Source organism: Pongo pygmaeus, chromosome 1 (genome assembly GCF_028885625.2).
Source record: "Pongo pygmaeus isolate AG05252 chromosome 1, NHGRI_mPonPyg2-v2.0_pri, whole genome shotgun sequence".
NCBI lineage: Eukaryota > Metazoa > Chordata > Mammalia > Primates > Hominidae > Pongo > Pongo pygmaeus.
The window spans coordinates 143,447,949-143,460,784 of NC_072373.2; the positions used below are offsets into that span (position 1 = coordinate 143,447,949).

Consider the following 12,836-nt stretch of genomic DNA (forward strand, 5'->3'; position numbering starts at 1 on the left):
TATTTTGATATTGGTATATGAAAATACCAATCACTACCAACAAATACTTCTATAGCAGAGGTTTGTAAAGGTATATGTCATATACTTTGAAAATTTGGTATGTGAAAATTTGCTTCTTTGAAGTAAGTTAGTCCCACTATTTAGAGGTAGTGTACTTTGTTTTGATTTGTTGTTTTTGGTAACTTTCATATATTTCATATTTTAAAATATTTTTATATGTTTAGAAATGTTAATTAGGTAAATACAATATGTTTGTATTAATTAAGATTAGACTTATACATGGGAAGAAACAACTGGTTATTTTTCAAATATTTAATAAATTTTAAAAATTAAAAATTTTAAGTTTATATTGCATTCAACTTGTGCTAAACACTATGCTAATGCTTTATATTAGCTCTTGTAAACCCAACACGAATGACTATGTGAAGTAGGTATTATAATTCCCATATAAAAGATAAGAGAACACGGAGGCAGCCAAGATGGCTGAATAGGAACAGCGCCGGTCTACAGTTCCCAGCGTGAGCGATGCAGAAGACGGGTGATTTCTGCATTTCCATCTGAGGTACCGGGTTCATCTCACTAGGGAGTGCCAGACAGTGGGCGCAGGACAGTGGGTGCAACGCACTGTGCATGAGCCAAAGCAGGGCGAGGCATTGCCTCGCTCGGGAAGCGCAAGGGGTCAGGGAGTTCCCTTTCCTAGTCAAAGAAAAAGGTGACAGACGGCACCTGGAAAATTGGGTAATTCCCACCCTAATACTGCGCTTTTCCGACGGGCTTAAAAAATGGCACACCAGGAGATTATATCCCGCACCTGGCTCAGAGGGTCCTATGCCCACGGAGTCTCGCTGATTGCCAGCACAGCAGTCTGAGATCAAACTGCAAGGCGGCAGCGAGGCTGGGGGAGGGGCACCTGCCATTGTCCAGTCTTGCTTAGGTAAACAAAGCAGCGAGGAAGCTCGAACTGGGTGGAGCCCACCACAGCTCAAGGAGGCCAGCCTGCCTCTATAGGCTCCACCTCTGGGGGCAGGGCACAGACAAACAAAAAGACAGCAGTAACCTCTGCAGACTTAAATGTCCCTGTCTGACAGCTTTGAAGAGAGCAGTGGTTCTCCCAGCACGCAGCTGGAGATCTGAGAACGGGCAGACTGCCGCCTCAAGTGGGTCTCTGACCCCTGACCCCCGAGCAGCTTAACTGGGAGGCACCCCCCAGTAGGGGTAGACTGACACCTCACATGGCTGGGTACCCCTCTGAGATGAAACTTCCAGAGGAACGATCAGGCAGCAACGTTTGCTGTTCACCAATATTCACTGTTCTGCAACCTCTGCTGCTGATACCCAGGCAAACAGAGTCTGGAGTGGACCTCTAGCAAACTCCAACAGACCTGCAGCTGAGGGTCCTGTCTGTTAGAAGGAAAACTAACAGAAAGGACATCCACACCAAAAACCCATCTGTACATCACCATCATCAAAGACCAAAAGTAGATGAAACCACAAAGATGGGGAAAAAACAGAGCAGAAAAACTGGAAACTCTAAAAAGCAGAGCGCCTCTCCTCCTCCAAAGGAACGCAGTTCCTCACCAGCAACGGAACAAAGCTGGATGGAGAATGACTTTGATGAGTTGAGAGAAGAAGGCTTCAGACGATCAAACTACTCCAAGCTACAGGAGGAAATTCAAACCAAAGGCAAAGAAGTTGAAAACTTTGAAAAAAATTTAGAAGAATGTATAACTAGAATGACCAATACAGAGAAATGCTTAAAGGAGCTGATGGAGCTGAAAGCCAAGGCTTGAGAACTATGTGAAGAATGCAGAAGCCTCAGGAGCCGATGCGATCAACTGGAAGAAAGGGTATCAGTGATGGAAGATGAAATGAATGAAATGAAGTGAGAAGGGAAGTTTAGAGAAAAAAGAATAAAAAGAAATGAACAAAGCCTCCAAGAAATATGGGACTATGTGAAAAGACCAAATCTACATCTGATTGGTGTACCTGAAAGTGATGGGGAGAATGGAACCAAGTTGGAAAACACTCTGCAGGATATTATCCAGGAGAACTTCCCCAATCTAGCAAGGCAGGCCAACATTCAGATGCAGGAAATACAGAGAATGCCACATAGATACTCCTCAAGAAGAGCAACTCCAAGACACATAATTTTCAGATTCACCAAAGTTGAAATGAAGGAAAAAATGTTAAGAGCAGCCAGACAGGAAGGTCGGGTTACCCACAAAGGGAAGCCCATCAGACTAACAGCAGATCTCTTGGCAGAAACGCTACAACACAGAAGAAAGTGGGGGCCAATATTCAACATTCATAAAGAAAAGAATTTTCAACCCAGAATTTCATATCCAGCCAAACTAAGTTTCATAAGTGAAGGAGAAATAAAATACTTTACAGACAAGCAAATGCTGAGAAATTTTGTCACCACCAGGCCTTCCCTAAAAGAGCTCCTGAAGGAAGGACTAAACATGGAAAGGAACAACCGGTACCAGCCCCTGTAAAATCATGCCAAGTTGTAAGGACCATCAAGGCTAGGAAGAAACTGCATCAACTAACGAGCAAAATAACCAGCTAACATCATAATGACAGGATCAAATTCACACATAACAAGGTTAACTTTAAATGTAAATGGACTAAATACTCCAATTAAAAGACACAGACTGGCAAATTGGATAAAGACTCAAGACCCATCAGTGTGCTGTATTCAGGAAACCCATCTCACGTGCAGAGACACAAATAGGCTCAAAATAAAAGGATGGAGGAAGATCTACCAAGGAAATGGAAAACAAAAAAAGGCAGGGATTGCAATCATAGTCTCTGATAAAACAGACTTTAAACCAACAAAGATCAAAAGAGACAAAGAAGGCCATTACATAATGGTAAAGGGATCAATTTAACAAGAAGAGCTAACTATCCTAAATATATATGCACCCAATACAGGAGCACCTGGATTCATAAAGCAAGTCCTAAGTGACCTAGAAAGAGACTTAGACTCCCACACAATAATAATGGGAGACTGTAACACCCCACTGTCAACATTAGACAGCTCAACGAGACAGAAAGTTAACAAGGATACCCAGGAATTGAACTCAGCTCTGCACCAAGCAGACCTAATAGACATCTACAGAACTCTCCACCCCAAATCAACAGAATATACATTTTTTTCAGCACCACACCACACCTATTCCAAAATTGAACACATACTTGGAAGTAAAGCTCTCCTCAGCAACTGTCAAAGAACAGAAATTATAACAAACTGTCTCTCAGACCACATTGCAATCAAACTGGAACTCAGGATTAAGAAACTCACTCAAAACCACTCAACTACATGGAAACTGAGCAACCTGCTCATGAATGACTACTGGGTACATAATGAAATGAAGGCAGAAATAAAGATGTTCTTGAAACCAATGGGAACAAAGACACAACATACCAGAACTCTGGGACACATTCAAAGCAGTGTGTAGAGGGAAATTTATAGCACTAAATGCCCACAAGAGAAAGCAGGAAAGATCCAAAACTGACACCCGAACATCACAATTAAAAGAACTAGAAAAGCAAGAGCAAACACATTCAAAAGCTAGCAGAAGGCAAGAAATAACTAAAATCAGAGCAGAACTGAAGGAAATAGAGACACAAAAAACCCTTCAAAAAATAAATGAATCCAGGAGCTGGTTTCTTGAAAGGATCAACAAAATTGATAGACTGCTAGCAAGACTAATAAAGAAGAAAAGAGAGAAGAATCAAATAGATGCAATAAAAAAATGATAAAGGGGATATCACCATCTATCCCACAGAAATACAAACTACCATCAGAGAATACTACAAACACCTCTACACAAATAAACTAGAAAATCTAGAAGAAATGGATAAATTCCTGGATACATACACCCTCCCAAGACTATGCCAGGAAGAAGTTGAATCTCTGAATAGACCAATAACAGGATCTGAAATTGTGGCAATAATCAACAGCTTACCAAGCAAAAAGGGTCCAGGATCTGATGGATTCTCAGCCGAATTCTACCAGAAGTACAAGGAGGAACTGGTACCATTACTTCTGAAACTATTCCAATCAATAGAAAAAGAGGGAATCCTCCCTAACTCATTTTATGAGGCCAGCATCATCCTGATACCAAAGCCGGGCAGAGACACAACCAAAAAAGGGAATTTTAGACCAATATCCTTGATGAACATTGATGCAAAAATCCTCAATAAAATACTGGCAAACAGACTCCAGCAGCACATCAAAAAGCTTATCCACCATGATCAAGTGGGCTTCATCCCTGGGATGCAAGGCTGGTTCAATATACGCAAATCAATAAATGCAATCCAGCATATAAACAGAACCAATGACAAAAACCACATGATTATCTCAATAGATGCAGAAAAGGCCTTTGACAAAATTCAACAACCCTTCATGCTAAAAACTCTCAATAAATTAGGTATTGATGGGACGTATCTCAAAATAATAAGAGCTATCTATGACAAACCCACAGCCAATATCATACAGAATGGGCAAAAACTGGAAGCATTCCCTTTGAAAACTGGCACAAGACAGGGATGCCCTCTCTCACCACTCCTATTCAACATAGTGTTGGAAGTTCTGGCCAGGGCAATTAGGCAGGAGAAGGAAATCAAGGGTATTCAATTAGGAAAAGAGGAAGTCAAATTGTCCCTGTTTGCAGACGACATGATTGTATATCTAGAAAACCCCATCGTCTCAGCCCAAAATCTCCTTAAGCTGATAAGCAACTTCAGCAAAGTCTCAGGATACAAAATCAATGTACAAAACCCACAAGCATTCTTATACACCAATAACAGACAGAGAGCCAAATCATGAGTGAACTCCCATTCACAATTGCTTCAAAGAGAATAAAATACCTAGGAATCCAACTTACAAGGGATGTGAAGGACCTCTTCAAGGAGAACTACAAAACACTGCTCAACGAAATAAAAGAGGGTACAAGCAAATGGAAGAACATTCCATGCTCATGGATAGGAAGAATCAATATCGTGAAAATGGCCATACTGCCTAAGATAATTTATAGATTCAATGCTATCCCCATCAAGCTACCAATGACTTTCTTCACAGAATTGGAAAAAACTACTTTAAATTTCATATGGAACCAAAAAACAGCCCGCATCGCCAAGTCAATCCTAAGCCAAAAGAACAAAGCTGGAGGCATCATACTACCTGACCTCAAACTATACTACAAGGCTACAGTAACCAAAACAGCATGGTACTGGTACCAAAACAGAGATATAGATCAATGGAACAGAACAGAGCCCTCAGAAATAACGCCACATATTTGCAACTATCTGATCTTTGACAAACCTGAGAAAAACAAGCAATGGGGAAAGGATTCCCTATTTAATAAATGTGCTGGGAAAACTGGCTAGCCATATGTAGAAAGCTGAAACTGGATCCCTTCCTTACACCTTATACAAAAATTAATTCAAGATGGATTAAAGATTTAAACGTTAGACCTAAAACCATAAAAACCCTAGAAGAAAACCTAGGCATTACCATTCAGGACATAGGCATGGGCAACGACTTCATGTTTAAAACACCAAAAGCAATGGCAACAAAAGCCAAAATTGACAAATGGGATCTAATTAAACTAAAGAGCTTCTGCACAGCAAAAGAAAGTACCATCAGAGTGAACAGGCAACCTACAAAATGGGAGAAAATTTTCGCAACCTACTCATCTGACAAAGGGCTAATATCCAGAATCTACAATGAACTCAAACAAATTTACAGGAAAAAAACAAACAACCCCATCAAAAAATGGGCGAAGGACATGAACAGACACTTTTCAAAAGAAGACATTTATGCAGCCAAAAAACACATGAAAAAATGCTCACCATCACTGGCCATCAGAGAAATGCAAGTCAAAACCACAATGAGATACCATCTCACACCAGTTAGAATGGCAATCATTAAAAAGTCAGGAAACAACAGGTGCTGGAGAGGATGTGGAGAAATAGGAACACTTTTACACTGTTGGTGGGACTGTAACCTAGTTCAACCATTGTTGAAGTCAGTGTGGCGATTCCTCGGGGATCTAGAACTAGAAATACCATTTGACCCAGCCATCCCATTACTGGGTATATACCCAAAGGACTATAAATCATGCTGCTATAAAGACACATGCACACGTATGTTTATCGCGGCACTATTCACAATAGCAAAAACTTGGAACCAACCCAAATGTCCAACAATGATAGACTGGATTAAGAAAATGTGGCACATATACACCATGGAATACTATGCAGCCATAAAAAATGATGAGTTCATGTCCTTTGTAGGGACATGGATGAAACTGGAAATCATCATTCTCAGTAAACTATCGCAAGGACAAAAAACCAAACACCGCATGTTCTCACTCATAGGTGGGAATTGAACAATGAGAACACATGGACACACGAAGGGGAACATCACACTCTGGGGACTGTTGTGGGGTGGCGGGAGGGGAGAGGGATAGCATTAGGAGATGTACATAATGCTAAATGACGAGTTAATGGGTGCAGCACACCACCATGGCACATGTATACATATGTAACAAACCTGCGCATTCTGCACATGTACCCTAAAACTTAAAGTATAATAAAAAAAATGACAGACTGGATTTCAATATCAGGTCTATCTGACTCCAAGGTACCTGTTCTTATGCACTAAGCTTTGTATATTTAAAGCAGATATTTCAGGTCAAACATTAGTTTTCAACTTTTTTGTGGTGTGTTATTATTTAATTGGTTAGACATATTGGTAATTGTGAATTTTTTTTTCTTAAGTCTGTTCAGTGGAGAAAGAGCCCTACGTATTTTCACAATATCACTTTGCAATAGCTTGGTATGCTTTAGTGTGAAGGTAATGGAAAATCTAAAATGTCAATCCTTTTCAAAGCTACATTATAAATTACTTTAGAAAAGTAGTATGGCTAACACTTAGAAAAGTAGTATGGCTAACACTTAGAAAAGGAATTAAAAGTAAGATTGTAACTCTATACAGAAGTCCACAGAAATCAATGAGGGAAGAGATGTGTTCTAAGAATTTATTGTGTGACTCCAATGAGAAGGCTACAGTGCTACATTTGAATAAAAGAAATAGGTTAATAAGAAAAGACAGGGTAATTTCCAAAGACACCCTGATACATGCCGGAGAAAATGACTTCTAATTAGTTGACTTAGTAATTTTCTGCCTTTTTATTGGTACGCATAATTTCACAGTAGAAAATCCAGCTTCTCTAATTAATTTTTCCCCAAGGATTCCTTTGAGAGAGTGGAAAAAAGGTACTTACAGAATCAAGATTTTGCATAAACATAATGGATTCCTTGGCAGTCTGGGATCTGTTTGGGATAAATGTACATTTTGCTTCATACGGCCCTGTCTTTGAGTCATGTCTGCATGGTCGTGCTATACAGCTGGCCCCCTTGCATTCGTTCAAAACCGTGTAACCAGTAATACGAGTGGAACATCTATGATGAAAGAATTAGATTACATATATATGAAGAAATGGCAAATCATGAATGAAGACCAACATCTTAAAAATTTTCCCTCAGTGACAACTGCCATGGATCATGTACCAAACATTACATTTTGACAGAAATAGGCACAATATTCTACCCCAATTTGTAACAGATTTCAATAGAAACAATGTTGTCAGTTCATATTTATTAAACATTAATTGGTCATTGTAATCAATAAATCTATTATCCTTGTGACTTTGAGCTAAAGATGATAATTCCTAACCAGAGAGATGTTGTAAAGATTAGATGAGTTAAAAGGTATGGCAGAATTGCTTATTAATAGGAAAAGGAAAGACAATATTATGCTTAAAATCCTCTTCAGTTTCTGTATGTGGTATTCACGGTTTTGTGTGTATAGAATTTTGTAATTTATATTTTGAGAACCACTTCAGTAAACTGGTGGAAGAAATAAAACTAAACCCTGCATGAAAAGGCTCGTGCATTCAAACCATTTGGTCCTTATGGTAAAAATAATTGTCAAGTCCTTGGCAGGGAATGAAGGTCAGGGTACAGGGACAGGATTCTAAAGTTTCTGTTTATATGCAGGATATCCTCCCATTCTGTGTTAATATTAAACTTCATAACATTAATACATTTTAATAAGTTTGTATTGCAAGGATTTAGGGACATGGGGAGTCATATTTTCCAGAGGGTTGGTTCTTGAGTAAGCCTGAAAATTAAACTTATATATGATGAGACTTCACTGCTTGAAAGTGCCTGACACACAGTAGGAGCTCAATAAATGTTTTAGATACTTGTTTTTACTAATATATCTATTTTTATGACGGATTATAAGGAAACTCATTTATTTTTCATGAATTTATCAAAAATTTACTTGTTTGATACATTCTTTGTTTAGCTTTTACTTTATGCTGGGCCCAAGACCAGAGGATTAACAAAATACGCAGTTCTTAAGAATTTTAAAGTCTAATGGGGAAAATAAAATTGTAAAGACAATTATTGCCCAGTGACATACATGTGAGAGAAGCCCACACATGCTGTGGGAGTACTGTTAAGGGAATTTAACCCCAAATGGAGGGAGAGGAAAGACATTTAAGTAAGAAATATTTAAACTGAGTCTTAAAGGATGAACAGGCATTATTTGAGTAAGGGAGGAGTTGTGTAGGATGAAGTTGAGAGAAATGAGTGTCCTGCACTGAGAGGAGCCCAGTCTGTGTGAAAAACTGCAGGCAGCTCAGCGGAGATCAAACGAATAACACAATGGAGATGAGGAGAGGCATTTTTCTATTACCCCTCTTTCCTCAAATACATTTTCATCGCAAAGACTTATTTCCTATTACATTAACTTCCATTGTTCTTCAATATTCTTTAAATACTCCACGTGCTTGCTATTTTTAACTAAGTGTAAACATCTCATCTATTCATAATAGTGCCTGCAGCACCTAGAATTATATTTTTAAAAAATCAACTTACTACCTTATCGTTATGAAAAGTACTTTAAGATCAAGATTAAATGAAAAGTATAATATGATACTTACAAAGGAGCTCTAGCAGCTTAACTGATTTCACTGAAACAGATTTACCTTAAAAAGTGATGAATCAAGTCAAACGAAAGAGTGGGTAGGGCTGAACCACCTATTCTCAGATATCTTGGGATTTAGGCTACAGCTTTTTCCTTTCTCCTCTGCCCATAACATGTTATAGCACAGTCCCTGTGAATACTGAAATTATTTCCTGTTTTTGATTCATCTTGATGCCAAGGTGGAATCTCTAGAATTAATTGGCGGCATACATGATGGGGCAGGTTGGATATTGCAATGAACTGTTTGAACATTCTCAGGTAGTTACCTGAGATAGCCTTTGTTTGCCTAGCATAGAAAATTAAAGAGTCATAAGTAAAAAATTTTGAAAACAGATTTGCTCAATACAATGATACCTTGTTGCTTCAGTAGTGTTTCTTCTGGAAATATAGAATGGCTGGTCCACATTATACTCATCAAATACTCCCCACCGGAGATGGGCCCACTCATGGACAAATACTCTACCTGTGAGAGAATACTGCCACTTATAAATTTATAGTTACAATATTTTAAGATAGTTTCTTACATTTCTCTTAAACCTCTCCCCAACTTAATTGAGTCAAGGTACTCCAGAAATTGATGCCTTTTATTAGGCCAAAAAAGTTAAAATGAGTTGGTGCCAATAAATGACTCATTTTGTTATTAAACACACACACACACACACACACACACACACACACACACACACAGAGAAATATAATTAGGAACATAACTAGCATATTTTTTCAAGTAAAGGTATTATTTATTACCTATTTTTCTCTTCTTAGTTTTGTTTTCTTAAGTGATGGGATCTTGCTCTTGTTCTGTTGCCCAGATTAGAGTGCAGCGGCATGATCATAGCTCACTGCAGCCTCAAGCTCCTAGCCTCAAGCGATCCTCCTGCGTCAGCCTCTTAAGTAGCTGGGACTACAGGTATTCACTATCATGCCTGGCTAGTTTTTAAAATTTACTTTTAGTTTTTTAGAGACTGGGGGCTCACTCTGTTGTCCACGCTGGTCTCTATCTCCTGGGCTCAAGTGATCCTCCCACCTCAGCCTCCTAAGTTGCTGGGATGACAAGTGTCAGCCACTGTGCCTGGCTTCTTTAAAATGTTTTTAAAAAATGCCATTAAACATAGTGTTATTTTTTTCCACCAGTGGAAATAAGAACAGAAGTATATCATAGATATCTCTACCTCGAGGCCCATAGGTAGCCAAATTATTAGTCAACAAGAAGTTTGGAGTAAAATGAATATATTATCCTTTATCTCCACATTGTCCATATTGAAGTGTATAGCGATCATCTCCGTATTTCAGGTAAGGATCAGCAACTATGACATCTGCCTAAAAAGAAAAAGAACAAACAAAAACAAATTCTGAAAACAATAGAAACGAGATTTTAGAAACAAGGACTTTTTTTCATATACATTAAGAAAAGTTATATTACTAATTTAATTACTAAATTAGTGATTAGTAATTATTAGACAATTAAAGATATTAAGTTTTTAAAAGCACAGAAGGAAAGAAGCAGTTTAGGAGTTAGAAGAAATAGCCTACCTGGTCATATGATTCTTATTTTGGGATTAAGTACTCAGATTTTGATATCTAGGTCATTGGAATTAAAATGCTTACATTCCTGAAATAAGCTCTTTGTTTGGTGGCATGAAACAGGTAAGTAGACACTTCAGTTACCATTTCCTGACAAAATTTAAAATACCTTGTGGTAATAATTTCACAGTGAAATGAACATAACAGTATATATATAACTAGATGAAGCAAATCTAAGCCTCCTTTCTCCAAACATTTTGGGAAAACTAACTGAAAAATAGATTGAATTTTTCTACAACTCTTCAGTCTGTAAACTCCTTATTTTCATATGCTCAAACCACCTTTTAAAATTTTTTACCTGCATTCAGCATGATGGGTTGGAGATGGAAATGAGGGTGCTGGGTGAGATTAAGGTGATTAAGACTTGGAGGCTGTTGGTAAAGTTGTTTATTTGATCAAACAGAATGGCTTCTGGTTGTTTAGATTAATTGGGAGTTGAAAGTCTGGTAGATTATTATAATTGATGTCAATTGAAAAAAAAATTTTGCTAGATTTATTTTGTTATCTTCTCATATGGAGTGTGTTCATAAAAGGCAAAGTTTTACCAAGTAGAAATGAAAATAGAAATACATAGGTCTCATTGGCTTCAGATCCCAGTTTTGGCACTTATTGTGAGATTTTACAAATCAGTTCATTTATACAAGGGTAATAATTCTTGTTTTTGAATTCTTCATGGGGATATTGGGAGGATCAAAGAAGATAGTATATATTAAAGTGATATATATAAAGTGTTTTTTATTATACTGAATAATGCAAGTAAAGAAGGTACATCAATTTAAAATGTGTCATTTTTTCTTTAAGATAAGATACATATGATTTTTTACCTTTCCAGAGTTTGAACAAGTATGAACAACTGAAAAAATGTATAGGATAAAACGCTAGAGCTTAAGTGTAGACTAGTTAGCTAAACTTTATAAAAGTAACTTTATGAAGATAAAATTTGAGAATAATTTTCTACTTGCTGTAATGTCTTTCTGTTAGCTTAACTAGTTGAAAAAATATTAGTTCAGCCTTTTAATAATTCATTGGGGAATGGCCAATAGTATTAACATATAATAAAACACATTTAAACTGAGCAGGTATTAATCTGACAGTTTAGATAAATGCTATATAAATTATAAATACTGTTGAAGCAATTTTGGAAAGTTATCACTCAATGAATGTATATACCTAGGCACCATGAGTTGAAAATACTTATTGAAATAAAAATATGTGGATAATAAATTTTTCTCTTACCTTTATGTTTTGAATGAGTTTTTCATCTTCTGGTACACTGGGATTAATTGCAATGACAATGCCATCATATCCATTGTTATTCAAAGTTACCAGTGAGCTTTTCAATACAGGCAAGAGAAGCAAGGATAGGAAGAGAATCACCTGCAGACTGAACACCATTTTTGCAGGTTAAACAAACCTTTTGGAAATTGTACAAAGGGTATTTATGTATCTGCTTAACTTAGGAATTTGCATCAGGACCAAAATATTTGCATAAAGTTTGTATAGTAAATTACTAAAATATCTTGGAGTTGCTAAGTAGCAATGGGGATTATGCTGAACACATTTATCATACTTTCTAAGACAGCCGAGGCATTAATATTCATTGGATTGGGGGGGTGGTTCCAAGATGGCTGAATAGGAACAGCTCCAGTCTACAGCTCCCAGTGTGAGTGACGCAGAAGACGGATGATTTCTGCATTTCCAACTGAGGTACTGGGTTCATCTCACTGGGGATTGTCGGACAGTGGGAGCAGGATAGTGGGTGTAGCGCACTGAGCATGAGCTGAAGCAGGGTGAGGCACCGCCTCACCTGGGAAGAACAAGGGGTCAGGGAATTCCCTTTCCTAGCCAAGGAAAGGGGTGACAGACGGCACCTGGAAAATCGGGTCACTCCCACCCTAACACTGCGCTTTTCCAATAGCCTCAGCAAATGGCACACCAGGAGATTATATCCCATGCCTGGCTTAGAGGGTCCTATGCACATGGAACCTCACTCATTGCTAGCACAGCAGTCTAAGATCAAACTGCAAGGTGGCAGCGAGCCTTGGGGAGGGGCACCTGCCATTGCTGAGGCTTGAGTAGGTAAACAAAGCAGCCAGGAAGCTTGAACTGGGTGGAGCCCACTGCAGCTCAAGGAGGCCTGCCTGCCTCTGTAGACTCCACTTCTGGGGGCAGGGCATAGCCAAAC

General features: G+C 38.2%; 1 protein-coding gene across 1 annotated transcript in view; it reads right to left on the minus strand.

The window, feature by feature from the left end:
* Positions 1-12,046, minus strand: part of LOC129031429 (calcium-activated chloride channel regulator 1-like) — a 33,039-nt gene extending 20,993 nt beyond the window's left edge. The window contains 5 exon segments of the mRNA XM_054477798.2: positions 7,296-7,473; positions 9,422-9,530; positions 10,240-10,387; positions 10,601-10,741; positions 11,888-12,046. Coding sequence (XP_054333773.2) covers positions 7,296-7,473; positions 9,422-9,530; positions 10,240-10,387; positions 10,601-10,741; positions 11,888-12,046 — 735 coding nt within the window.
* Positions 12,047-12,836: the final 790 nt, after the last annotated feature.